General features: G+C 51.5%; 3 protein-coding genes across 4 annotated transcripts in view; 2 read left to right on the top strand and 1 right to left on the bottom strand.

The window, feature by feature from the left end:
- Tcf7l1 (transcription factor 7 like 1) overlaps window positions 1-5888 on the top strand; it is a 113032-nt gene extending 107144 nt beyond the window's left edge. Inside the window, exons 6-12 of the mRNA XM_027948915.2 lie at window positions 249-351; window positions 490-573; window positions 1628-1771; window positions 2393-2552; window positions 2631-2738; window positions 3396-3471; window positions 4599-5888. Coding sequence (XP_027804716.1) covers window positions 249-351; window positions 490-573; window positions 1628-1771; window positions 2393-2552; window positions 2631-2738; window positions 3396-3471; window positions 4599-5032 — 1109 coding nt within the window. The 3' untranslated portion in view covers window positions 5033-5888. The remainder of the gene's footprint in view (window positions 1-248; window positions 352-489; window positions 574-1627; window positions 1772-2392; window positions 2553-2630; window positions 2739-3395; window positions 3472-4598) is intronic.
- Window positions 5889-8798: 2910 nt separating this feature from the next.
- Window positions 8799-17346, top strand: Tgoln2 (trans-golgi network protein 2). The gene is made up of 4 exons (XM_027948909.3): window positions 8799-8904; window positions 9107-9999; window positions 11748-11831; window positions 13809-17346. Exons 1-4 carry the CDS (start codon window positions 8859-8861, stop codon window positions 13812-13814), a joined length of 1029 nt encoding a protein of 342 aa, XP_027804710.2. The 5' UTR covers window positions 8799-8858; the 3' UTR covers window positions 13815-17346.
- Retsat (retinol saturase) lies at window positions 17342-27567 on the bottom strand. 2 transcript variants are annotated; one of them, XM_027948896.2, is made up of 11 exons: window positions 27276-27567; window positions 25622-25804; window positions 25122-25363; window positions 23820-24021; window positions 23151-23429; window positions 22238-22357; window positions 19180-19318; window positions 18803-18912; window positions 18559-18725; window positions 18309-18468; window positions 17342-18219 (listed from the first exon to the last, which is right to left on the bottom strand). In XM_027948896.2, exons 1-11 carry the CDS (start codon window positions 27445-27447, stop codon window positions 18080-18082), a joined length of 1914 nt encoding a protein of 637 aa, XP_027804697.2. In that variant the 5' UTR covers window positions 27448-27567; the 3' UTR covers window positions 17342-18079. The 2 variants fall into 2 exon arrangements, with proteins under 2 accessions (XP_027804697.2, XP_027804698.2); XM_027948897.3 differs by having other exon boundaries at window positions 23232-23429; window positions 27276-27566.
- Between the last annotated feature and the right edge of the window lie 13 nt (window positions 27568-27580).

The following is a 27580-nucleotide window of genomic DNA, read 5'->3' as shown; positions in this document are numbered from 1 at the left end:
ACTCGGGATGTCGGGGCTTTCTGTCAGGACTTCCTGGTACCCTTAAAGATGCTGGTGGTGTCCTTCCAGTGGGAAACTACTGTGGCCCAGAGACTAGACCCAGGAGATACAGAGCAGATGAGTCAGCCCCAGCTGGCTGGCCAAGGGGAGGGAGCAGCCGAGCGCAATGGGGGGGAGGGGTGTTCCTGATGCTTTTTAAGCTGCCAGGGTGGGTGAGGCCAGTCTGACACATGGCTCTTGGGAAGCAGGAATCCCCCGGCCCCCTCACCCATCGGAGCTCTCACCGTATTACCCGCTGTCTCCTGGAGCTGTCGGACAAATCCCCCACCCCCTCGGCTGGCTCGTCCCACAGTAAGGAAAGCCGCGGCCTTCTTACCCTCATCCTCTCCACAGACCTCCTTGCTCCTGCCCCGTGCCTCCCCTAGCCCATCACCCCCGCATGAACTTTACCAAGAGCTGAGCAGATGTCCTTGTCCCTGGCCCCTGCAGGCAAGGACAGCCCATGTACTCCCTTCCTCCCGGTGGCTTTCGGCACCCATACCCCGCCCTCGCCATGAACGCCTCCATGTCCAGGTGAGTCCTAGGCTGGAAGCGACGTCAGTGCCTCGCCTGAACAGGCCCAGCCTTCCCTTGTCAGCTGATGAGAAGGCCTGGGGCCACCCCCAACTCCGCTCTTTCTTGGACAGCCTGCCTCCAGCTCCCTCTCCAGCCCCAAGAGGTGGAAGCCACAGGTTTATTGGCTCCCATCTCTCTGAGAATCTCACAGCCCCGGCCCCTACCCTCCTGCCTTGAGATTGATTTTTCTTGAGATGATGTCAGGAGACCGTAAAAGGCAATTTCTGTCCCACTGGTCATTCTACCTAGCTACCTGGTAATGGGTCCTCCAATGGTGGAGATAGTACTACCCACACAGGAGGCTGTGCCCCGCCCACTGTACAACCCAGGGTGGAGCCTGCTCCTGCGCCCCACCCTCTGCACAACCCAGGGCAGAACCTGCTCCTGTTCCCAGCTCTCTGCACAACCCAGGGCGGAGCCTGCTCCCGCGCCCCGCCCTCCTACAACCTAGGGCGGGGTCAGCCCCTTCTGCACTCCCCCCTTTGCACAACCCAGGGCGGAGTCAGCCCCTCCTGAACAACCCAGGGTGGAGTCAGTTCCTCCTGCACCCTGCCCTCTGATCCCATACAATTTTTGCTTTTTTTTTTTTTTTTTTAGTACCAGGGATTGAACCCAGGGGTGCTTGAACACAGAGCCACATCCCAGTCCTTTTGGTTTTTTATTTTGAGACAATGTTTCCCTAAGTTGCTTAAGGGCCTCACAAGGTTGCTGAGGCTGGCTTTGAACTCATGATAGTCTCTGGGTTTACAGGCCTGCACCACCACACTGGGCAACTTCTTTGTTTTTCAACCCACCTGTGTCCAGCACCAGATTTGGCTGACCTATGTGTTGGGACAGGGGAGTGTTATTAGGTGTTCCCAAAACTGATTTTCCAGAAGACAACCAGTGCCCTTCCACTCTCCATCTCTGCCCAGCAGGGGTTGTTCATGCCACTGCCCTAGGGAAGAAGCCACTGGTTGCCCAAGTGGCATGCTCACCTGTGTTCCTGTCTTTGCTTTCCCCGGGTGCACAGCCTGGTCTCCAGCCGGTTCTCCCCTCACATGGTGGCTCCCGCCCATCCTGGCCTGCCCACCTCAGGGATCCCCCACCCAGCCATCGTCTCCCCCATTGTGAAGCAGGAACCAGCAGCCCCCCGTCTGAGCCCCGCAGCTAGTGCGTAAGTGACAGCAGCCTGGGTGGGGAATGACATTTGTTTCCCTCCTGGTGTCACCCTGTCTAGCAACCCAGGGCCTCCCTTGGGACCGTCCCCTTCATCATCTGTGTTCCCTTCCTTCAAGACCTCCTGCACCTCTTATCACATAAAGGAAAGAGGTACAGACAGGTTCTAGAGGCTGAAAGAGGCCCCAGTGTGGTTTTTAGCTTCCCTTCCCCGCCTTCTTCTGCCCACATTTGTGAGGCTATGAGAGCAGACAGTACATTCAAGGACTCCTGCCAGCAGCAATGGCAGAGCTGAGGAGCAGAGGCCCCTCCTTCCCAGGGCTGGAAAGGCAGAGGGGAAGTGTGCTGGCAGCAGAGTCCCACTTCTGCCCAGAGAGCCCCACCTGGGAGGCAGCAGCTCTCCCCACCCTCTGTCCCTTTGCCAGGAGATCATCAGGTGGACTTGCAGAGAATTTGGTATTGGGGTTATTCGGAGGTTGGGAACTGTGGGAGGAAGATGCTCAGGGGCTGCAGCAGCCGTGGGTGACAGAAATTAGCATCCAAGCTGCTCTCTGTGCTGGCAGGGCTGGGGAGCCGGACCCAGGTAAGGGTGCTGACCTGCAGCTGCCTGCCTCCCTAGGAAATCCCCAGTCACCGTGAAGAAGGAGGAGGAGAAGAAGCCCCATGTGAAGAAGCCTCTGAATGCCTTCATGCTGTACATGAAGGAGATGAGGGCCAAGGTGGTGGCTGAGTGTACCCTGAAGGAAAGCGCAGCCATCAACCAAATCCTGGGAAGAAAGGTAAGACCTGCCCTGCCCTAGGCGGCCTGGGCCAGGCCCTGTGGGCTCGGATCACATCTCTGGCCCTCTCTCCTTCAGTGGCACAACCTGTCTCGAGAAGAACAGGCCAAGTACTATGAGCTGGCACGGAAGGAACGGCATCTTCACTCCCAGCTCTACCCAACCTGGTCAGCCCGGGACAACTATGTGAGTGCCCTCACTGTGCAGGGAGACACTCAAACCCCAGGAGCAGCATCTGCAGGAGGCAGAGAGAAGAAAAGTGACTTTGCGTATTGAGGACTCTTAAGACAAGGGAAAAGGTCCCATTTCTCTAAAAATCAGAAAGCTGTTTTAATTGTCAGAAGGTCCACGAGATAGCCTGAGGACAAACTTAAGTTTGTGCCCTTCCCATTTGAACTGGACTCCACCTGTGATTTCTACCACTGGGCACAGTGCTGGCTCTGCAGCAAGAGGGTCTCCAGACACGAGCTCCTCATACAGGTCTCAGAGACCCGTGTGTGGGCCTCAGAGAGGTCTGTACACTTCCTCAAGCTGGACAGACTTTTGTATGTACATTCCTTGTGGCTTTTTTTTTTTTTTGTGGTAAGAGGATTCATAGCTACGTCAGATTTTCAGAGGCAACTGGGACCCTTCTAAAGAGATTGAGGACCACTGTTTTAGGGACAGAGATGGAAAAACCACCTGGAGGAGCAGGGGTCAAGGCCGTCCAAGAATGATGGGTGCTCCCCTGAGTGGGAAGGAGGGCAGCTCCCCTCCCCCCACACGGCTTCCCTGACCTGCACAACCCTGCCAGGCTGCTCTTATTCTGTCCTGATTCAGCTCTTCTTCTGCCATATTTTTCAGGGTAAGAAAAAGAAGAGGAAGAGAGAAAAGCAGCTGTCTCAGGCACAGTCGCAGCAGCAAGTGCAGGAGGCAGACGGTGAGTCCTGGGACTTTGTCTCTTCAAAGCCCAGGCACTTTTCAGGTCAGCTGAGTGGCATCTTGGGGGCGAGGTTCTAGGGTTGGTGCAGAAGGCAAAAATGAACGTGGTTGAAATCACCCTGGAAATGCCCTCGGGAAGACAGCACGGCACAGACTGCCACGCCACTCATCAGCAGACCCAGTAGATCTGGGCTGCCTCCCACGTTTCTCTGGCTGCACACCAGAAGAAACAGTTTGGTTTCAGAGCCACTTAGAGATTTTTAACCCAAAATATCACCTAGCACAGAGAAGCTTCCCCTGTGAAAGTATTTAGCCACACTCCTCTTGTGTTCCTGCCAGTACAAGCATACAACGGCTTTCAACATCCACAGTGCTTTGGTCTCCCTCTTCTTCCTTCTTCCTTCCCTTCCCCTTGTCTATATGATTTCCGTGCCCATGTGCTCAGGGGTGCATGTATGTGCAGGCTACACAGATGACTTGACCACTCACGTGCCATGCTTCTCAGCAAGTGCACACCACCTTCAATTGCACTAAAACCAAATGGAGTGGCACTGCCTCCCGGAAGCCACAGGAAGGAGATGGCTCCCCTGAGCTATCCCTGCAGGTCTGGCTGGGCCTTTGTCTGCCCTGGCATTGCCATCTCTGAACTGCAAGTTCCTAGTCTGGACAGCCTGGACTATGATTGCAGCTTCTCACCACAAGCATTCCTGTTTCCAAACTACCATTGTCCCACAGTGTCAGTGGGACTAGGTTTCAAGGACCAGCCTGCTACCTCCACTCTGCAGATACCAGGGTCCCTCATGACACAGACACCGGAGCGCCTGGGGTAAAACAGCCCACACACATCCTCCTGTACGCTTTATATTGTCTCTAGGTGACCTGGGACACCCAGCAAGTCCACTGCCCTGTAAATGCTGCACTGTTCAGGGAGCAGGGCAGGGGAGAAGGGTCTACGTGCTAGGTGCGGTGCAGAACTTTCCTGTGTATTTCCTGTGCACTGTTGGTTGAGCCCACAGATGTGGAGCCCGGGGAACCAGAGGGCCAGCTGCAGGTGCATAGCTGGCTGGCACCTCAGCCTCTACCCACCCAGGCCACTGCTGCTCACGCTCTTGCCTTTCTTCCTAGGGGCTCTGGTCTCCAAGAGTAAGAAGCCGTGCATCCAGTACCTGCCTCCCGAGAAGCCCTGCGACAGCCCTGCCTCTTCCCACGGCAGCATGCTGGACTCCCCTGCAACCCCGTCCGCAGCCTTGGCTTCACCAGCTGCCCCTGCGGCTACCCACTCAGAGCAGGCCCAGCCCCTCTCCCTCACCACCAAGCCTGAGACCCGGGCCCAGCTGGCTCTCCATTCGGCAGCCTTCCTTTCTGCGAAGGCTGCAGCCAGCTCTTCTGGCCAGATGGGCAGCCAGCCGCCCCTCTTGTCCCGGCCCCTGCCCCTGGGGTCCATGCCTGCGGCTCTGCTGACCTCTCCCCCATCCTTCCCTGCCACACTCCACGCCCACCAGGCCCTCCCTGTACTACAGGCCCAGCCTCTCTCCTTGGTCACTAAGTCTGCCCACTAAGCTTTCCTGTGACTCATCGAGGAGAAACAACTCAAAAGAAAACCAAGGAAACTTTATTGGTCAATATTTGACCACTCTGGACTGTTCAGTAGAGTGACTGGTACCAACAGCACTTTACGTTTTATAGGTGTAACCAGTAGCCGACCTTCAGGCTTTTTTAAAAAACAAACAAAACAAAACAAAACAAAAAAATTTCACAAGAAAGAACTCCTTAGTAGTGTTGCTCTCCTGTGCTGCGGTGGGTGTGCTGGGCAGAAGCTGCCCTCCACTGCCTCTTTCTGCTCCTCGCTGTCCACACTCTCCTCACCTCCTCACCTCTGTGTCCAGACATCCCCATGGTTGCCAGTGCCCGGAGGGCTCGCCCAGGGCCTCCATCTCAACCATCCTGCCTCTCCTGTTGCCTAGCCCATGATCTTGTCACAAACTCAGCCTGCAGTTGCATTCTCTAGTAGGGCTGGGACCATGTGCCAAGACACCTGGGCCTGATCTGTTTGCATCAGCACCCCCACACCCATCCTGGGGCATAGCACTGCAGAGCCCCCACCACCCCCACAGCCGGGGGAAGGAGCGCCACTGAGACGTCCCCACCCCTGCACTGAAAGGGACTCCAGGTGCCTGCCACTTCCCAGGAAGAGGTCCCTGTCCGTTGTCCCCCCCACCCCTCGGCCCAGCTGCTGTCACCTGGGCCCTCGCCAGCACAATCTGCCAAAGCCAGAAGACCCTCTGCCCTCCCCGTCACCTCACGTGTTTTCTCTGTGTGTATTTCATTTTGTTTTTATGGGTTTTGGAGCAATTTAAACTCCCTGTTGTTTATTTTCACAAAAGAAAATAAAATTGCAGTTGCAAGACCTTCTAAGTGTCCCTCTTCCTTCCGTGGAATGGAGCCTCTATCAAACCATGCTATGTCCACACATCCCTGTTAGAACAGAATCAATCCTAACAGGATTGGAACACCAACCTGCCTCCAGTCCCAAATGCACATGGGCCAAGCTGTGGTGTCGTGGATATTGACTAGGTTCTTCCAGTTCACAGTGGACCTCGACCCATCTGCCACCAGGAGGACTTCTGCCTGTGCTTCTGCAGTTCCCAGTGTGCTTGCTTCCCAGGGTATCACTGTGGCTAATATTTTGGGGAATAGCTTTATTGAGATTTGATTCATCTATTCAAAGTTACAATTCACCAATTTAACACAGTGAACAGGGCTGGGGTGGAGCTCAGGGCAGAGCACTTACCTAGAATGCGAGACACCCTGAGTTCAATCCCCAGAATCACAAGAAAAAAAAATTGGACAATTTTAATGTTTTTTAGTATGTTGAGTATGTAGTATTTTAGAACATTTTTCAATTTCAGAACATTTTAATCACCCCAAAAAGAAACCCTGTACCCTTTAAAAGTCCCCCCCACGTCATGCTTTAGGCTAATTTGTCCTGAGGTATCTCTCCAGAGAGTGGCTGTGAACTCTGGCCCTGTGCTGAGGGAGCTCAGGCGCGTGGCATGGGTGTGTGCAGTGTCTTTCACAGGACACTTTGCCCTTCAGGTGGCCTGATGCCTAAAGTGTCCACCAGTGACCAAGTGGCCCTCTTACAGGAATTGGGTTTATACTGGCAGACACCCCTGTGGCTCTGGTCTGGCCTGTGCCCAGTTTATCTCCACAGCGATAGCCAATCTCCAGTAGAGCCCCTACCCTAAAAGAAGTTAGTTCTGGTAGGATGGACAAGGAGAAAAGACAATCCATTCCAGAAGCAGTGTGTCCCTCACAGACCAGAGAAAAGACAGCAGCAGGGCCCATGGGAAAGGGTCAGCCACTGGGACTACTTGAGTGAGGAGCAAGACAGAAGTCGTGGGGCTGTGAGCTGTCACAAGCTGTCCCCTACCGCCCAGCATGTTGCCTACATGTGTCTCCCGTGGCCAGTTCTGACAGTGGGGCTGAGAACAGGAAGGAGCTCGGAGCTACGACTGACTGAGTCGGTCACTCAGGTGTCTGGGCAGCACCTGGGAGCATGGTGTGGGGTCAGGGCAGGTTGAGTAAGCTGGATACACTTCTGAATCACTCCATTGTGCTATGAATGAACTATTGTCCTAATTGCTATCATGCCCCAAACAGACTGACCAATCAGACTCCGGACTGTTGAACTATCTATGTATTACCTGAACTTCAGTTTATTTGATTTTGTCCTATAGGGAAATGGTTACCAGGAAGCTGTTGCACAGGGCAGATTTCAGGATGGGTCACATTGAGGATCTGGGGGCAGGTGGAGAACTAGAAACTGTGAAGGGTGACTAAGCCCTGCTTCTAGGAGGAAGAAATAAAACTTACTCCAAACAGGTGCAGAGGCCACATAAAACTAAAAATTCACTGCATGTGTACACAAAAGTGTGTGTGTGTGGTGCTGGGGATTAGAACCCAGGACCTTGTGCATGCAAGGCAAGCACTTTACCAACTGAGCTATGCCCCCAGCCCTGCACATATATTTTTGATGGTGTCCCAGCCTCATTTCCTGTCATTCTCCTTGCTGCTGTTTGACGAGCCTGGTCTTTAGACTTCCACAGAATACCAGGTTCTCACCCAACTGCAGGCCATTTTATGAGCTGTAACACCTGTCTTCCCTTCATCCTTACCTGGGACCCAACTACAAACTGCAATCCTCAGCTCCAAGATTCCCCTCCTTAATGGATCCCCACTTCAAACTCTTTCCTTTCTGGTACTGCTTGGAATGCACACATGTGCATATTTTTATTTATTCATGTGGTTCACTAGATTACACACTCCATTATCTTGCCCAACTCCTGGGGCTGAAGCCATCCTCCTGCCTTAGTCTTCTGAGTAGTGGGATCACAGGTGCATGGCAGACACCAACTTCTGGGAAAACCTATTTTTAGCAGTGCTGGGGATCCAACCCAGTACCTTTGCAATACCAGAAAAGGCTTCATCACTGAGCCATACCCCCATCTCAAACCTATCGTTTTTTAAATCGCTGTGTAAAAGGACCTAGCCTTGGCAAACGTTCATAAAATGATTTCAAGTCACACAATGTTTAAACATAACAGAAACTATATATAAATAAGTACAAAACTATTCAATGATTCCAACTTGGGGAGGAAATCTAAATGCATAGAAAAAAGTCAGAGAAAACACACCAAGCAAGAAAGAGAAAATAACTACAAATAGTAACCAGTAGATTAGTAGAGAGCTAGAATTTTCTAATGTATATTTCTTTGAAAATCCTGTTTTGATTTTTGAGTAATTTTTTATTTGATTTTGAACCGTGTTTTTGATTTTTTACCTAATCAAAAACATTAAATGTTTGTAGAGTATAAAACCCTCAAAACACTAAGAACGACTATCGCAGAGGGAAAAACTAAGGCTTTCTTTTTACTAGACTTATGCGATCAGAAAAGGATGCGCTTTTTAACAAAGATCCTGGGCGGCCTCGGACTCTAAGCAGCTGTGAGAGGCGGCGGCCTGCGGTCTTGAACCCCAGACCAAGGCCGTCGTCGCTCTGCTGCGGCTGCAGTGCAGCCCAGCAAAGTACTCCCAGCCCAGGCCCACCCAGCACCAGCCGCGAGGGGCAGAGAGGGACTGGAAGGGGCGGGGCCGAGGAGGCGGGGCGACGGAGGGCCGCGGGAGGGGCGGGCCTCCTGGAAAGGACCGAGCCAAGCCATGGAGGCGGGGCCAAGGAGGGCCGTGGGAAGGGCAGATCGCACGGAAAGGGCGGGGCCGCACGACGCAGGGAAGCACGCATAGGAAGAGGCGTGGCTACGAGTTCGGAGCTCGGCGCGCCGCTCTCGCGAGAGCAGTAGAAGACGGAAGCGCAATCTGTTCAGGATGTGGTTCCTGGTTGCGTGTCTCTTGCTAAATGTCGCTGCGGCGGGTGAGACCCCTGCCCATCCCATCCTCGCCCCAAGCTCCCTACCTGTACCTCGGCTAGTGGCCGCCTGGGCTCGCTCCTCCCCTGCCCGCCCTACCCCTCCGCTCGCCGCCGCGCCCCCTGCGGCCGTCGCCCGGTCTCAGGCGGCTCTGAGCCCCTTTTCTCCCGCCTGCTGTCTCCTGGGCTTACCGGTTTTCTGTTTCAGGCTCCGCGTCGCTTGACCCACGTCCCAACGCCGAAGGTTTGGATAGGCTGACCCTGGTCCCGACCCGAAGAACTCCAGACCGGCCTTCTGCAGGACAGGAGGGCAACAAAACCCTGGAGACCCAGCCGCCCCCTCCGAACCGGCCTTCCACCCTAGGCGGGGCCAGCGGGTCGGAACAGGGGCAGGGGCCCCCGAAAGGAAGCGCCAACGGATCGGAACCGGGGCAGGTCTCCCAGAAGGGAGGCGCCAGCGAGTCGGAACTGAATCTGGAGCCCCCAAAAGGAAGCGCCATAGGATCGGAACAGGGGCAGGTCTCCCAGAAAGGCGCCAACGGGTCGGAACCTGGACAGGAGCCCCCGAAAGGAGGCCCCAGCGGGTCGGAACCGGGCCAGGGACCCCTGAAAGGAGGCGCCAATGGGTCGGAACCCGGCCAGGGGCCTCCGAAAGGAGGCTCCAGTCCCTCCTCAGATAACCAGGAGACACCCAAGACTGATAAAACCCAGGAGCCTGGAAAAGAGCATACCTCTCTGCAAACTTCCAAAACTAAAGCTGGGGAGAGAGTGACGATGGACTCGGACCTCTCTTCTCCCCAGCAGGAGGGAGAAGATGAGTCCTTAGAGCCTGCTGAAGATGCAGAGCCCAAGGAGGCTGAAGAAGGTGATACAGGGCCTGAAGAGGGCTCACCAACTGGAGAGGAGAAAAAGATGTCCGGCCCTGCCTCCAGTGAGAACCGTGAAGGGACACTTTTGGATTCCATGAATAGTGACAAGAATGACCTTTATAAGGACAATCCTGGCGGTGCCAGCGCAGAGAGCAGCCACTTCTTTGCGTATTTGGTCACTGCGGCCATTCTCGTCGCAGTCCTCTATATTGCCTATCACAATAAGCGGAAGGTAAGCCAGGTGCTGCCTCAGAGAGGGGACTTGCTGGTGCAGGGCAGGTATCCATGGCTTATCTGCATATGAGTACTGGGGATTTTAAGACAAACTGCCACTCTTCCTCAGACCCTGCCAGGATTCCTTATTCTTGTTTTATAAACTATGTGACCTGTTTCCCCTGAGTCTTGCTGCATTAGGTGCCAACTTAGGACAAGATTATAACATGACCTAAAGTGAGACCTCCTCCCATGACCTTGACTTTAGATGCTTGACAGCCTCAGGGGACCCAAGTATTTGAGGCAGAGCTCTTTTCCTTTTTCCATGACTGAGACAATGTATTATTTCTAGTTTCCTTTCCCAGCCTGACTTCCATCTATGGTGGCTGGAAGAAAAGATTCAGCTACACTCTGATATCAATAGCGAAGACTCTCTTTTGCAGTGATAATCAGAAGAAATTTTAAAAATTACAGATAAACACATTTTTTATTTCTTCAGTAGTAGTGTGAAGTGGTACCCATGTCCCTTAAAACAATCCTATTGAACCCTGAGAATTTAGAAGGTAGTTTCAGTAGTTTCAATAACCTGGTTCAAATTGGAAAATTAATTTCATGGGCTGGGGCTGTAGCTCAGCGGCAGAGCACTTGCCTAGCAAGTGCCCTGGGTTCGATCCTCAGCACCACATAAAAATAAAATAAAGGTATTCTGTCCATCTACAACTACAAAAAAATTTTAAAAAAATAAAAGAAAAAGAAAACTCAATTCATGATGGCCATCAGGTCTATGGCATGGCATTAAAATGAGAGAAAACCATTAGTAAAAATATATACATTCCTGGGGCTGGGGCTGTAGCTCAGTGGCACAGTGCTTGCCTAGCATTCATGAGGCACTGGGTTCGATCCTCAGCACCACATAAAAATAAATAAAGGCATTCTGTTCACTAACAACTATTTAAAAAAATTTTTTTTTAAATATACGTTTCTTATTCTTCATCTAAGTGTTCATAATGAGAGTGTTAGTGAAGTTAAGATTGTGATTGTTGAAGAAACAAAATGTGGGTGGAAAAGGATATTTGTAGATGAGAAATAATTACTGATAATGATTTCATAAAGAAAACAAAAAGATTTGAGTGAGATGGCACATGCCTGTAATCCCAGCCACTCAGGAGTCTGAGTATTTGGTCACTGCGGCAAGTTCCAGGCTGTCCTAGCAACTTGATAAGACTTTGTCTCAGAATTTAAGATATAATAGTAACAAAGGAACAATCTTCCTAGAGCTCTCAGGGCAGGGCTTGACAGACCTTTGACTGAGTACCCTAGGTTACATCCTGCAGACTCCCACAGCTGGGCTCAGCAAATCTTATTCCATCTTGTCATTTATTGTTAAGCAATATAAAGAATTCTGATGTAATTAGGCTCCATCATTGTTAAACTGTTAACAGTTCTTTTGTTTTGTTTTGAGGACCTAGAGATCAAACCCAGGGCTTCTTGCTATATGCTAGGCAAACACTATCCAACTAAGCCACACTCCCAGCCTGATAGAGCACTTGCCTAGCATGCACTAGGCTCTGAGCTGGTTTCCATCCCAATGAATACCACCCCCACTCCCACATCTTGTAGTTTAAATGGGGCTCTTTGTGGGTATACTTCTCTTTCTGTAGTCCAATGATTAGCAAATGTACTACCAAGCGACTGCCTCTGATTTCAGGGACTGAAATATGTTATTACAGAGCCATTTGTTAATCACTTTTCCTTTTCTTTCCCCAGATTATTGCTTTTGCTTTGGAAGGAAAAAGATCCAAAGTAACTCGGCGGCCAAAGGCTAGTGACTACCAACGTTTGAACCTAAAGGTAAGGAACGAGGAGCCAGCCTAATGGAAAGAATATACAACCTGAGGGGGCTCAGCAATGGGTTTGTATGGCGACAGCTGATTCTGAGGGTACTACTACCATTCCCCCAACCTTTACAGACCACAGTCTAGAACCATCCATGTACTATCTGCAAAGTCGGAGCAGGAAGAAGCCTTGCTGTCCTCTGCAGCAGTTCCTTCCTTTGACATATGAAGAGAGCTAACTTGTCCAGAAACATTTTCATTCTAAGATAGTGGTGACATCAGGACTGAGGCAGCTCCCTAGACTCCCAGCTTGAGCTTGGCACACTATACCAGCTCTTCACACTTTCAGCAGGCGTAAGACTCATGTTGGGATTGTGATTAAAAAGCAAAACCTATTCACTAGGTATAGGGTAGAGCCTAACTTTTGATATTTCTGGGATATTCTTAGGGGACACCAGATGCTGCTGGAGCCACACTTTGGGTGGCAAGTACTAGACTGCACATCTTGAAAACAAATGAGCCCAGAAGCACATAGGCCTCCAAATCCCTGGCACAGCCCCACGTTCAGCACTGGGCTGAACTTCCTGAGAACAGTTGTCTGCCTCTGCCAGGAGAACAGTCCTCCTCTATCCCATAGTATTCGATCTAACCAAATGCTCCAGAGGCAGCCTGCCTGAGCCTGAGGCCAACGTGCGCTCTTTCTGCCCATTGTGTTCAGCATCATGGAGGGCACTGGCAGAGGAGGCTTGGACCAGCTCCACAGTGTTCCCAGGGAGCACAGTTCTCTCATACTCTTTGTACCCACTACAGAATAAGCCACTTGGCTCAGAAGGTCTTTGCCAGATGGCATCTTGGGTCAGCCTCACCTTAGCTCTGGCCTACTGCTTTCCCTGATGTTTGGTATAAGAATTTTGCCTCCTTCATTGTAACTCTGCTGGTTGGAAAAAATATAGCGGGGGCTGGGGATGTGGCTCAAGTGGTAACGTGCTTACCTGGCATGGTGAGGAACTGGGTTTGATCCTCACTCAGCACCACATAAAATAAAATAAAGATATTGTGTCCACCTAGAACTAAAATATATATATATATAAAATCTCGGGAACCATGGCGCAGGACCTGTCATCCCAGCAACTCAGGAGACTGAGGCAGGAGAATCACAAGTTTGAGGCCAACCTCAATTACTTAGCAAGACCCTATATCAAAAATTAAAAAATGGCTGGGGAGAGGCTAAGGTTATGGCTCAGTGGTAGAGTGTTCACCTAGCATGCATGAGGCACTGGGTTCTATCCTTGGCACCACATAAAAATTTAAAAAATAAATAATAAAGATATTGTGTCTACCTAAAACTAAAAAATAAATATTAAAAAAAAGAAAAAAAAAAAAAAAGCCTGGGGATATAGCTCAGTGGGAGAGCACTCCTGTGTTCCATCCCTAGTACCAGAGCAAACACAAAAATACACACGAATAATTCAGAAACAGAAGAGTGTAAGCAGAAGCCAGGGTTTCCCAGATTCCCTTCCTCAAGTGTGTGTCTTTCTAGTTGATGTTTTATTTCAAACTGACTTTAAAACTCATTATTGTAGCCCAGGGCAATAATGCACACCTGTAATCCCAGCAACTCAGGAGGCTGAGAGGGATCACAAGTTTAAGGCCAGCCTCATCAACTTAACAAAGCCTTCAGCAACATAATAGCTGTCGCAATTTTTTTTTTTTTTTTGATTAAAAATTAAGAAAGAGCTGGGGACATGTGCTCAGTGAGCAAGCCCACCTGGATTCAATCCCCAATACCAAAAAAAAAAAAAAAAAAAACCACATTAAATTAATGTGACTCATTTGATGTGCCCTTATCTTAATTAGTTGTTATTTGTGTGGTGCTGAATCAGTTTGTCCTGGTTAATTGTGAATTATTCCCTGAACTGAAACCCCTATAAATCTTACTGATATGATAATCCCCTTGGAAATGGTGAACATGGACTGTGTTGCTCTGTTTCAGCTCTGATTTCTGCCCGCCATGCCCTTGTCTTCCCTGCTGATTTGTTTCTGAATCAAGAGAAATGAGGAGAAAAGCACTGTGACTTGAGACGCTCCCCAGGGTGTGTCCTTCTGTGTTCCCTTCATGCTGTCATGTTCCATCATCCTTTCCTTGGAGTGTGAGTGGGGGGAGCATGTGGGAATGTGGCTGGGACCAGAGGGAAGCCTGGCCTGCAGGCTGCACTGCCACCACTCTTCGTGGGCTGTGGCCTGGTGGTAAAGTTGGGCCTTGGCCATGGTACCGCCCTCTGCACTGTTCATCTTTGCAGACTTGTGAAATTCTGCAAGTGGAGGGCTTTCCTACTAAGCCTCCTTGAGGGGATGTCCCCTGGTAGAAGATGGTGAGATGCTGATGGGCAGAGGGCACATAATTCTCTTCAAAGGCTTTAGCAGCAAACCAAAACAGCAAATTAAAGAAGTGCTTCATTGCCTGCGAGTCTAACCTATCTAACATGAGCCCCCTCACTTTTCTGATACTTTATATTATTGGAGACAGTGATTATATTTGGATGTACTAAGCACAAAGCTGAACTTGGGGTTTCTGGAAGTAAAGCCACTTTCCCATCATTTTTCATAAATAGTTATTATTGAAACAGGATGTTCTTTGATTCAGTCACGCTCAATAGGAGCTTTTTGAAAAGAGCAGTCCATGCTTAATGCTCCGAAACGTAGGAGGGTTTCATCTACACTTTTTTCAAAGGACTTTTGTGGAACAAGTTTCCCACCAACTCTGTTTTGCCTTTGTTGCCTAAAATAGACAAAATAGGTTTATATTCATAAACAAACTTCACTCTGACCATTACTTTTATCTCTTTGCTAAGATACCAAGGGCAGCTGGTACAGTTCTCCCTGCGCCCCGTGTCAGGAATCCAGTGGGTTCCCTGGGGTAGCGGAGGAGTATCCTGAATGGCGCTGCTATTTGGATTTTTATTCCACTCCTCTCTAGTCTTGCTATGCTGTTACCAAGAGCCTAGGAGGGTTGGGTCTCTGCTCTCAGGGCCACACAAAGACCGTGTGAGGAGGGAGGTGCAGTGGGTCCTGTGCTGTGATAGGCCAGCCAGTGGCCGTCCTGATGGTGGTACCTTCCCCTGCTGCCTCAGTGTGCAGGGAGTAGAGGGTCCCTTCTGGGCAGGCAGCGGGCTTGTGAGATGAGCAGGAGCACTCTCCTGTGCGTTGCTGCTTGTGTGCAGGTCCTGTGTCACCTTGTCCAGCTTGGGGAGTCAGGCTCCTGCGTGTCCTTGAGACACTGGTTGGGTGTGCCCTGCTGGCCCCTTTCCCTTTGCTTCCCCTCCCTCTCATGGTCGGCTTGTGCCATCTACACGAGGCTTCCTCTGAGCTTCCTTCCTCCTGCCGCTCGTCCTTGGTGACCTTCACAAACCCATGTTAGTCCCTGTCCTACTGCTGTTGGGCCACTAGATCCAGTGACTCATTCTTGGAGCTCAGTCCTGTTCTTGATGGTCGGATGCTGCTGACAGGCATGGTGACATTCCCCTTTCTTGATGTCTGACGTCATCCTTTGCCGTATCCTGTGCTGGTGGGGATGAGGACCTGCAGAGCCAAGTCTCTATGAAAGTCTTTCAGAATTCACCTTTACTTCATCTCTCCTTATCCTTGACCCAGCTGTGTGTTTGTGTGTGTGTCACTGGAGCTGGATTCCTCTCTTATCCCCACCAAGCTGCCCTCCAACTGCCCAGTGTCTTTAATCACATGAACTCCACATCACAAACTTGATTTTTCTTGCTTCCTGTCTTTTAAATCTCCAGCTGATCTCTTTCCATTTTCCTTGTTCCTCTGTCCACACATCCACCCATTTCACTTCTCTGCTGATTTTTTTTTTTCCCATGGACCACCACAGTTGGTTCTGTCTATCTTAGAAAGATCAGTACTGGAAACACTCATCTCCAGGGTTCTGGCCTGGTCTGAAGCTTCTGTCTGGACCTCTTGTGGCTTAGAGGGTCAGGTTGTACACGGGTGTCGAGGACTGTGCATGCTGACACCTTCCTCTCTCCACCTCTCACACAGACCAAAGCTCCCGCCTGTGCCTCTGTGCCTTTATTCTTAGTGTGTCCGCATATCCCAACTTCCCATCTTTGTTATTTGGTAAGGTTTTCTCCCTTTCTAAAACCTACCTATCAAATCCCACTGCTCGTATTCTTTCAGACTAAAAAATTCTTCTCACGCTCAAAAGGTGAAGCTATGTGGACTTGCTGCCAACCTTCTGCTTCCCAAAACCACCTTTCTTCCTGCTGTACTCTTCAAAAGCCAACATGTCAAGGTCACTGCCATCAGTAGCTAGAAAGTTGTGTGAGCCCTCATCTGTCAAAAACAGATGTCAAGATGAAAGGAAACATCTCTGCAAGAAGTAACTGAACTACCCAAGTCCCCGGGAATATCACTGTGCTAGGCAAAAGCAACAGTGTTGAGGGCCGTCTTTCTAGATCATAGAGATCAAGGTGGAACTGAAAGAGGCAACCACACAGGGCAGGGCAGTCAGACATGGGAAAACGTGGGTTGGGTCTTAAGTTTCACCCCTTTTCAGGATGGCTGTCTTTTTGCAAATAGAATATATTGGAAGCATGTTTTCCCGAGCTGGTATGAATGGGGATGACCTATTGAGGGGCCTCAAGCCAGGGGCTGGGGTGGAGCCACAAGAGGCCCCCTGTGGAGATGGCGGTGGGCTTCCTCTGCTGTTAGGAGGAAGGGGCTTCAGTTGTGGATAATGCTATACATTAGGGACTGGACTGTCTAGAGTCTTCAGGCATTGAAGATCCAGCTCTCTGGAAAAGCTGAGGCAACTCAGAAAGACCTGACACTTAGCTGCACATACTGACATGTTTTTCCCTGTCTTTTCAACATTTGGTGATAGAACTCTGCCTCGAAAATTCCCAGTGGTGATGCTCATCTTCTTCTCTAGTCCCTGTTCCCATCACATGATGCACCAATTGGGCACACGGGCGTGCACACACCAGCCCTGTGGTTACCCAGGCTGTTCTGAAAGCCCTTGCCAGGAAGCCTGCACTTGGCCATTGCCTTGCTTAAGCAGGAATGTTGGAAAGAGACGTTGAGGCTTCACTTAGCCAGACACCCAGAGCTGAGAGTGACTCACCTCCGCGGTTCCCCAAGTCAGATGTGGATTCTAAGTATTCCAACTTGGAAACCCCTCTGTAATGGGCTTTGATCTGAGCTGCACAGTATTTCAAGCTGCCCACAGAGCCAGGCCCTCACACTCTGATAGGTGTTCATTTAATTCATAAACTAGCGGGATAAGTACATGATCAACTATTGAAATTGTTTCCCTTTGTTTGCCCAATGAATAGGTTGTCATGGTTTAGCACTGTTTTATATTTTCAGTTCTTTGTAACTTAATTACATAATTTTATTTTTTTAAATCTTATTTGGTGTATGATATTTTTCAGTACGTTTTAATGAGCTTCTGTAAATGCCATCTCAATGTGGTTTTGTCACTGAATGGAAACCAAAATAAATTTCAGATAATCAAAGCAATGAAACCATTACATTTATTAATTCTGTATTAAAGTGTACTAAAATAAGACCCTTGGTGATTCAGGTAATAAGGGAAAATGGTATCTTTCTTAACCTTTGGCTGAGCATCCTTTACTGACATCAAGAATTCTTGGGTTTTACAAAGTTTTCTGAGTGCCATTGTGACCTCATGTGACAAGAAGTCAAAATGCAAAAAAAAAATTGTTCCAAGTATCACAAAATTATTCTTGGTTTGTATATAAGGTATATATGAAACATGAATGCAATTTTTGGCCTGGGGTGTAGCTCAGAGCATTTGCCTGGCATACACAAGACCCTGAGTTCCATCACCAGCACTGCAAAATTAATTGTTTAGACCTAGGTCCCATTCCTAAGGCATCTCATTGTGTACAGATACCCCAAATCAAAAGTGGGGGGGCATAGGGGGATGAACAACTTGGATATGTACCAGCAAACTACAGGTGTCATCCCTGGGCTTTGCCCACATCCTAGTCCCGACCGACTTTCTACCGCAGCACCACCTATCTGAGCCTCAAACTGTCCACATCAGCAGCCTGGCCACTTGAGGAGTAAAGACATGTCCTCAGAGGTAAGGAAAAGCTCCACTGGAGAAGTGTGTTCAGAAATCAGTGCAATTAGTGCTTTCTGTGTGCAAAGAACTAACAGTGCAGTAAAGGCATTACAGGTGGGTCAGGGCAGGTGCAGGGGCCACTCGTTGTCCCTAAGGAACTACATTATCTTCTTCTGGGCCCGCACTCTTGAGCCGAGATCCTTGAGGTCTGAGTATAGGTTCCGCTTCAGGATGGCACTGCTGCACAGCAGTGCCCCTTGCAGGGCCCCCATCAACCCGCAGGTGAAGATGTCCTGGCCTAGGAGGCAAGAGCACAGACTGTGGGTGTCCACCATGTGAGGAGAGGGAGGCCCAAGGTCACGGATCCTGGCAGAATGGGCAGTGTACCTGACAGGTAGAGGTTGGGGATGGGGCTCTGGGCCCTGATGGAAGCCATCACGTAAGGATGCAGGCGGTCCAGGTCATGGTCGGCCCCGTAGGTGGCCCCTCGGGTAGCAGCCAGGAAGAACTGATTGGTCAGTGGGGACCCTCCCGTGGCGCTCTCCACCTAAGGCAGGAGGGAGGGCATGAGTGGGAGCCCCAACAACCTGAGCTCTGCCTCCTGGACGTGGGGTCCCCACCTGCATGCTCACCCTACCTTCCCCTCCAGCTGTGGGAACAGTCTGAGGATCATGGATATGGAGGCTTCAACAAAGGAGCTTTTGAGGGTCTCATAGTCATGGCTTCGCTTCCCTTGCGGCTCCTCCTGCCACTCCTCAAACCACTCGTAGGCGGTAGGTATCAGCACAGTCAGCGTGGACCGGTCTAGGGACGCAGAGCAGGGTTACTGCTGTGCAGTCCCACCCACCGCTGACCCAGGCAGCTTCACAATATGGACCTACCTGGGAAGCGGCCTGGCCAGGTCGGGTCCTTGCTTGAAGGGGAAGCAACAAAGTAGAGGGGTATGTGTTCCACAGCCTTCTCCCTGGGCATGGAGATGTAGCGCTCCATCCTGTGGGGAGAGGAGTGTGGCTGCAATGCCAGGCCTCGCCTCAAAGCCTCCACTCGTCCCCAGGACCTCCTCGGGAATGAGGCTAGGCACATTGCCATGTGAACCTTCCAGGAGCACGCTGGAATGGCCTACTGACTGCTCATCCTAGTGTCCAGGCAGGAAGCCCCAGTGGGTTGACAGCCCAGCCAACACCTGTCCCCACATGCACACAGGGCCCCCCGTGGGTTGATGGCCCAGCTGACCCTATGCCCACATGCACATGCTTACGCCTTATCCATGTTGATGTCGAAATAAACATAGTAGTTGGTGGACTGCAGACCCAACTCCTCCTTGGTCCCGCGCAGGCAGATGAAGACAGAGAACATGCTCAGGCCTGGCCGCACCATCTGCAGCTGTTGCTGCACACCTGCCGGACAGAGCAGGTGGAACTGTGGACAGACACAGGCATTCCCCGCTCCAGACATCTGCAGCCCATTCCTCGGCTGCCAGCGAGGAGAGGGTCCAGGCCTTTCTGCCTGCTCACCTGCCCCTGCCTGTGTCCCACACGGCCTCAGGCTCCAGCTCTGCCCAGTTGAGCCCAGCCCTTAGCTGCCACTGGTTTGCAGCACCTGCAGGACAGTGGATCTGACTGCTCCATCACCCCTTCAGTCTAAGTGAGGAGGAGATGACAACTTACAAAGACTACACAAACAGTAGTTTGTCACAGCCTTACTGTCAGTATATAACACAGCTATCTAATGAAAACAGTGGTAGTCCCCATGTGCTCTGTCACTAGACCTCGAGATGACAGGCAGTGCATGTGATTGGAAGACAAACAGCATTAGCTCAGCATTCAACTGCAAGGCACCCCAGACCTAAGCCACTGGGCTTCCCCTCTCAACAGATGATCCCAGACCAGTTTTTAGAAACTGTACCCACAATTCTTATCCATTACCTCCAGACCCGTCTCCAGCAGCTGTGTGAGAGCTCAACCACTGCTGCTCTGCCTCTTCCGTGAACAAGGATTGGCTGATGCCCTAACATGTACTGGGCCCTGTGGAGCCAGCCCTGGCACACAGCAGTGACAGGAGGCCCATTTGCTGGGAAGAGTCTTTCCTGGAGGAACCATGTGCTGAGGACAGGGACAGAGAGGGAGGCGCTATTGACAGCCATGGCAGGACACCCAGTTCTGGGGGCGCACAGGAGACACAGAACGTGGGCTTCCACAGCTGCAGTCACCTAGGTCCTATATCCAGGTTGGGTATAGGCAGGCATGGAGGAGAGCCCCTGTCTCCAGAAGCCCCTCAGAATAGCCTCTCTACCCAGCTGGAAGGAAGAGGCTGAGGAGCCAGACCCTTCCCTCTGGACCACCCCAGTGTCTCCTGGCCTCTATAGGTGGAAGAAAGGCCTCCCCATCCCTGAAGGATCCACTGCCAGGTCCAGCAATTCCACTCCTTGTCTAGCTGGCCCCTCCTGCCCCAGAGGCCACCAGATATCTGTCTCCTGTCTGAAAGGCATACCAAAAAATCCCCACCCCAAAGAGCTGGGAAGAAGGAGCACCACCCAGCTCCTAGAGCAGGCAACTGGGTTCATCTGGGGCAGTCTCTGACCCTGCACCCAAGAGGCCGAGTGCCCAAGCTAGCTGGTGTGCCCTGGACTGTTCAGGACTAGGATACATGCCGGGCAAGACCTGCTATGGGGCTGGCAGCCTGGAGAGGAGCAGGGGGACCTGGGGCCTGTCAGGGCAGACAGGCCTAAAAGAGGAGGAGGCAAGGCCAGTCTGTCCATCCAGGCCAAGCCCCACTGCCCTGCCCTGGGCAGTCCCTATCATGCCCCACTCAATTCATCCTGAGACACAACTGCCAGCAGATACCAGCTTGGTGACACCCACCTGTTGTGGGTGGCGGTTTTTAGGACCCAAGGGTGCTCAGCCACATCCCGGCACTTTTTTTTTTTTTTGAGACAGGGTCTCACTAGGTTGCTTAGGGCCTTGCTAAATTGCTGAGGCTGGCTTTCACCTTCTATCCTCCTGCCTCAGCCTCCAGAGCCACTGGGATCACATGCCCAGCTGCTGTGGTTTTGATAAGTATCCCCCAAGGCTTGGTCACCAGTCTCTGGTGCTACTGGGAGGTGGCTCAGCCTTGAGGAGGTGGGCCCAGTGGGAGGGAGTTAGGTCACTGGGTGTCTTTGAAGCATACATGGGACTCCAGCCCCTTTCCCACTCTTTGTTTTTTCTGGTACTAGGGATTGAACCCAGCCAGGAGTGTTTAATCACTGAGATATATCCACAGCCCCCCTTTTTTATATTATTATTATTATTTTAGATGTTGACAGACTTTATTTTATTTTTATGGTGCTGAGAATCGAACCCAGTGCCTCACACATGCTAGGCAAGCTCTCTGCCACTGAGCCACAGCCCCAGCCCTTCCACAGCCCTTTTTATATTTTGTTTTGAGACAGGGTCACTTAGGGCCTTGCTAAATTGCTGTGGCTGGCCTCAAACTTCCCATCCTCCTGCCTCACCTCCCAAATTGCTAGGATTGCAAGTGTGCACCACCATGCCCGGCCTTCTCTCTCTCTCTGGTTCCTGGCAGCCATGAGGTAGAACGGTCTCCCCCCAACACACCCCACAATGTGACATCCTATGCCACCACAGGCCTAAAACAACTGGGCCAACTGACACAGACTAAAGCCTCTGAAACCATGAGGCAAAGCAGATCCTTTTCTCTTTTTAAATTGATCACCTCAGGTATTTTATCACAGTGACAGAAAGCTGCACGCCACTTTAACTCTTAGAGACAGTACAACTATCACCCCCCCTGTCCTCCCCAGGAGACCCAGGACCACACTGTTCTGCCAAACCACTGCTCAGCCTCCCTAGCACAAACCTAGAGTGGACAGCCCCATCCCCACCACCACGAACTCCATCCCAGCCAGTCAGGGCCACTCTGTCCTTCCCACCTCTTGCGCCTGCCAGAGGCCTTTGTCATCTCTCCTGAGTGACTTGTCCCCTCTGGCCAGCAACCTCCGTTCCCTTTGTCACACCAAGCTGCAAGTCACATGCTGTCCTGACGTGACTTCCCATCTCAGCACTCCATATATCCCGTCCCTGCAGGGACTGCCCAGAGCTTGGCTCTCCCTTTGAGACCAGGCTCCTCACGGCTCTGGCACTCGGCTGGGCGGCAGAGGGAGGGGGTTGGTCTCCTGTCAGGGCCTCCACCTCCTCAGCCACAGACAAGGGGATGATGCTACAGCTCAGAGTTCTTACCTGCTGAGACAGTCAGAGAGGGGCATCACCAGGCTGAGCATGTCCATGCCAGAGCCTGGAGCAGCAGAGCAGCCGTACCTGACAGACAGCGGGCACTCTCCGGCAGTAGGTGCTCATAGGTGTTGAACAGGCCTGCATTGGAGACCACAGTGGGGCAGTAGATGTCCACCAGCTCTTGTCCCTTCTTCACACGGACACCTGCAGCACAGGAGCTTGGCTGAGGCTCTGTGAGCTCCAGGAGGAGACCTCGACAGGTCTGGCCTACACTCCATCTCCTCAGAACTGGGAGTCCAGCCTGCTGAGAGCCAGGCAGGGAGGTGACCACAAGCATTCCACCTCTGCCACAGTCGCTTTTGTGCTGACCCGCCTGGCTCCCTCCACACGGCAGATTAGCTTTCCTGTGGCCAAGCCCCCACTCATCCCCAGCACACCAACTCTCAGGCCCCTTCACTGCTGCTGGAGGCAAGTGCCCTAAACACTCCCCACTGACACCTCCTCTGAGCCTTGTGATCTGGTCCCTCCGTGTCCAGCCGCATCTCTGCCTCTCATTTGGCTACTATGTAGAACTAGGCCCACAGCCGACACCCTGACACCCGCTGCTCAGCAGCCCACCATCAGTCACCCAGCAGGTTCTGAAGATGTGAAGACAGACAACTGCTGTCCTGGCTACTGGACAGCAAGTTTGAGCCCACTAAAGGCAACACTGTGAGATCTCGACTCAAAAAAAAAAAAAAACATAAAGAAGATACAGCCTTGGGCTAAGGACATAGCTCAGAGTAGAGCACTTGCATAGCAGGTGCAAAGCCCTGGGCTCAGTCCCCAGTACCACTAAGAGAAAATGACAGCCCCTACAATCAAGAAGGTGGTCACAGAACACTGGATAAATACTTTTATCTATCAAATAAATAATTCAGAATGGCTCTTTGGAGCCCACGTGGCCCTTTCCATGCCAGACTCATCACTCTGCTACCCGCCACGCTCTGCAGCACACCTGGCCCCTCAGCCTGCAGAAGGTGGGTTCCTTTGTGCCTTCTGCCCTCGGGTACCCCGGAGCTCACAGCATAGCTCTCACCACAGGCTTTCCCAGCTGAGTCCAACAACACAGTCTGCACAGTGGCCTTTGTGAGGACGGCGCCCCCGGCTTGCTTAATCACAGGGATGATATGAAAGGCGATTTCACTGGAACCCCCTCGGGGATAAAAGGCCCCCTGTAGGTAGTGGTTGACCAGCAGAGCATGCATGGAAAAGGTGGTACGGCTGGGGGTCACACCTGCAGGAAGAGGGGAGGAGGGTTATGAACAGGTACCAGGACCACTCAGAAAGGAGCAACACACCACCAGAGTCCATCACAGGACCCAAGGCTCCTAGGGGATAGGGCCACCGCAAGAGCCATCTCCATCCCACCGGGAGCCTTACAACCTAGGGGCCAGTAAGAAGGTACTGCCTGCAAACTAGCATGTCACCAACACCAGGAGCCTGGTGTTGGCTAACAGAAAAATCACCCAGGGAATGGTTGAAGGGGACTTGCACAGCAGCACAAGCTGCAGAGGGCCAGGCCATTCTGGTCCGTTTGTCAGCCAGACAGGTTCAGGAAGAAGACAGAGACCAGAAGGCGGGAGCCTCTTGTCCAGGAACAGCACAGCCTGCAGCCAGCACGCACCATAGGTGGGGAAAATGTAGCTGAGCACGGCCTGGAGCTCAGGGGAGGCCCCCAGCTGCTGCAGGACCTCAGCCAGGCTCTGGGTGGACGCATGCAGGAATGGAGAAAACCGAGTCAGCAGCCCACACTTGCTGAGGAGCTGGGCCAAGCGCAATGGGAGGAACTTCAGCAAGAGGGCGTGAATGGCTCCATCGGCTACCACCTGGGAAAGAAGACAAGTGTGGGAACAGGCCTAGCTCTGGGACAGCTGACACACCGTCCCTTCCAATAGCTTGCACCAGCTGAGGGCCAGCAACACTTACCCTTCGTTGAACATTGCTGAATTTGGACTTTAGTTTTAATTTACTTTAAAAATATTTATTTTTGGTAGCAGGAATTGAACACAGGGACACTCAACTACTGAACCATATCCTCAGCCCTATTTTATATTTTACTTAGAGTCAGGATCTCACTGAGTTGCTTAGCACCTCACTTTTGCTGAGGCTGGCTTTGAACTAGTGATCCTCCTGCCTCGGTCTCCCTAGCCACTGGGATTACAGGCATGTGCTATCATGCCCTGCTTCAAGTCTTTCATTTTATTTGTTTTTTGTGTGTTTGCAGTGCTAAGGATTGAACCCAGAGGTGCTCTATCACTGAGCTACACCCCAGGGCTTTTCCATTTTGAGACAAGATCTCAATGAGGCACATGCCTGTAATCACTGCAATTCTAGATGTTTAGGCCAGAGGACTGCAAGTTTGAGGCCAGCCTGGGAAACTTAGCAAGACTCAAAATAAAAAATAAAAAGGGCTGGGGATGTAGCTCAGTGGTAGGGTACCTCTGCCCATATTTATGTATGTATAAATAAATATATATAAATAAGCAAATAACAGGTCTTGCTAAGTTGCCCAGGCTGATCTTGAACAGGGGATCCTCCTGTCTCTGTCCCCCAGCACCATAGCTGGGGTTATAAGTATGCACCACTGCATCCAGCCTGAATTGGGTGGGGGGACTTTGTACTCTAAATATTCCCTTCCTGCACACTCAGATGAGGCTTTTCTGCTTATAAATTTCCTGGTCAAATTCCTTTTCAGAAATCCCATCTGGTCTTAGAAGAAATAAAAAGGAGTAGAGATCTATCACCTGCAAGGCAGCATAGCCAGGAGAGCAAAGTGCCCTCCAGAGGCCAGAGTGGGTGTGGCATCCACAAGCCCTCCTCCTGGCCCTTGGGGCCACCCACTCCAGCCACTCCCCTGCTCAGGTACTCCACTAATGAGGAAGATCAGTCTTGGGAATGAACTGGGTCCTGAACAAGTCCAAGTTACCTTCACCAGCTTTATGTACTTGTTGATGACATCTTTTTCCTGGGGAAACTTCTCCTTGAGGCCTTCAATGTATGCTTTCTTCCCGCTGTACATGGGGAACTCCTTTCGGCCACTGGGCATGTCTAGTACCACTGTGTCAAAAGGCGAGGACAGAGAAGCCCAGTCCAGCTGCCCTTCAGTAATCTGGTCCAAGATAAAGCGGCCAAAGGTGCCCTCCTCCATGTGCCCAATATAATGGATCCCTGTTGGGAGGTGGAAAGACAAGGTGGCTCAGGGATAATGGGACTAAGCCTTGGGAAGAGGACGAGAAAGTGAAGGGGAAAAGGTGGACCAGAACCACTGCTCCTCCTTCCTGCAGAGAGGTGGCAGAGCAGACCCACCACATCAGACGGTATGGCTGAAGACAAGGAAAGTGGTGCTCAGAAAGAAGATGGCACCTGTAGGACAGAGAAATGTGTCCCCCAAGCACTGATCCCAGCCCTGTTCCACACAAGCCTCACCTGTGTCAAACTCAAGGCCATTTTTGCCAAAGGTATGACAACAGCCCCCTGCCTTGGTGTGCTGCTCCAAGACCAGGACTCGCTTGCCAGCTTTCGCCAGAATCGCAGCTGCAGCCAGGCCCCCAATGCCACTGCCAATCACCACCACATCCAGGTTCTCTGGCACTTGACTTGCTGAGAAAACTGCAGCAGAAGGGAGGAGGAAGAGGGTGGGCTTCTCAGATAGGGGCAGGAAAATGGCAAAGACAGAGAAACCAAAGAAGACTCCTCTAGCCTGGACTGCGAGAAAACTTAGAGCGGTTTAGCATGTTGCTGTTGACTAAGGTTTCTAAATTCACCTAGGAATACTCATAACCAGCCAGCGATTTGCATTGTCTGAACTAATTTAACCACAACCACTACATACCTGTGGATTTTTACAACTTTGAAAGAAAATAGAAATCAGTTAACTACAGAAACAAAAAGAGAAAGAGGATAACAGGTGGTACACCTCAGTGTAGACACTTCTGTGGAAGCAAGAGCCAGGAAAGAAAGAAAATGGAGTGGGGGATGGGGAGAATGCTAGAGGGCAGGCTGGCAGCTCCAGGAACCAGCCATTCACAAGCTGGGTTTCTTCGGATGATGTAGGGTCTGCAAATGCCACCAGAGCAGCTGGCGTGCATGTGGTTCTTCCAGATCCTGATTCAGAGGCTCAGCAGGACAGAGCTGCCCTGAGCCTACTGCTCTGAGAATTCACAGCACCACCCCCTACACTGGGAAGAAGAGGGGAACACCTTAAGAGGAACAATTTGTGCTAATGGGCACTTGCATATACATCTAATCTAAAAATCGTGCCTAGTGCCAGGCACAGCAATGCACAACTGTAATCACAGCTAATCAAGAGGTTGAAGCAGAAGGATCACAAGTTCCAGGCCATATAAAGTACAAAGGGCTGGGTATGTTGTTCAATAGTAGAGCAGTTGCCTAGCATGTAAAGCCTAAATTCAATCCTACTACCCTCCCACACACACACAAAGGAAAGAAAGACAAAAAGTATTGTCTGACTGTAGCAAGTTTGGTCACAGAGGGAAAAAAATCTATAAGCAAGAGCGCCGCTGGAGATCAAACAATATTTTGGGGGTTTTTTGTTCGTTTTGTTTTTTGCTTATTTTTTCCATCGAAACTCTCTCTCTAACCTTGCAGGTATCCCCACTTGAGTTTCACATCGAATGCAGGTGCTGGTGGACTAGAGCAGTGGGCTCAGAGCTGAGAAACCCTATTGAGCCTCTCCCCAAGTTCAGAATCCAGAGTCAGTTCTATAAGCCGGGGCCATGCCTACCCCGTCCAATCCCTTGGCCTGCAAAAGCCATTTCCTCTTGCAATGGGGAGAGGTTTCTGTGCGAGCCCGCACAGGGAAAGCTGGGGTCAGAGAGCTAAATCGGGGAAAGGATGCAGGGCAGGGCATCGCCGGCCATGACAAGTCCTAGGCAGTGCCAAGACAAGGACAAGCCCTCGGGCAGCAGCTTCCGGGCTTGCAAGGGCAAAGTCATCACCGCGCACCCACGAAAACGGGCCCCACTCCAAGGAAGCCTCCCGGTACTTTATCACGGGGAAACTGAGGCCAGCCCAGGTCGCGAGGCCGCCGAGCGCAGCGCGGACCCCTGGTCCGGCTGACCTTGCTTAAGGACCCTTTTCCTGGCCTCCTTGTCGGTCACCAGGGGCGCGGGCGGCCGCTTGACGTCCTGCGAGAAGGGGTTCGGGGAGCGCCCGGCGAACAGCCCCAAGTAGACACGGCGGACGCCCGCGAGCAGCAGCAGCACCAACAGCAGCACCAGGGAGAGCCACATCCCGACGGCTCACAGAAGTCTTGGCGGAAACGACGCGCACAGCTTTTAGGGCCTGTGGCGCCGCACTCGGGTCCCGGGACTGAGGCGGCTCTGATCACGCCCACGCGAAGCGGGCTCCCAGAGCGGGTTGGAC

Source organism: Marmota flaviventris, chromosome 14 (genome assembly GCF_047511675.1).
Source record: "Marmota flaviventris isolate mMarFla1 chromosome 14, mMarFla1.hap1, whole genome shotgun sequence".
NCBI classification, from domain to species: domain Eukaryota; kingdom Metazoa; phylum Chordata; class Mammalia; order Rodentia; family Sciuridae; genus Marmota; species Marmota flaviventris.
Note: the sequence above shows the minus strand (reverse complement) of the source record. Positions and strands in the feature narration are given on the sequence as shown.

What these genes read in the sequence shown, in the direction of transcription:
- Retsat (XM_027948896.2), bottom strand. Translation starts at nt 27,447, where the DNA reads ATGTGGCTCTCCCTGGTGCTGCTGTTGGTGCTGCTGCTGCTCGCGGGC. An exon ending in TGGCCTTGAGTTTGACACAG is followed by an intron (nt 25,364 to 25,621) that starts GTGAGGCTTGTG and finishes ACCTCCCAACAG; the next exon opens with GGATCCATTATATTGGGCAC. An exon ending in GAGTGCCCGCTGTCTGTCAG is followed by an intron (nt 19,319 to 22,237) that starts GTACGGCTGCTC and finishes TCTGTCCGGCAG; the next exon opens with GTGTGCAGCAACAGCTGCAG.
- Tgoln2 (XM_027948909.3), top strand. Translation starts at nt 8,859, where the DNA reads ATGTGGTTCCTGGTTGCGTGTCTCTTGCTAAATGTCGCTGCGGCGG. An exon ending in GCTAAATGTCGCTGCGGCGG is followed by an intron (nt 8,905 to 9,106) that starts GTGAGACCCCTG and finishes TTTCTGTTTCAG; the next exon opens with GCTCCGCGTCGCTTGACCCA. An exon ending in CCTATCACAATAAGCGGAAG is followed by an intron (nt 10,000 to 11,747) that starts GTAAGCCAGGTG and finishes TTCTTTCCCCAG; the next exon opens with ATTATTGCTTTTGCTTTGGA.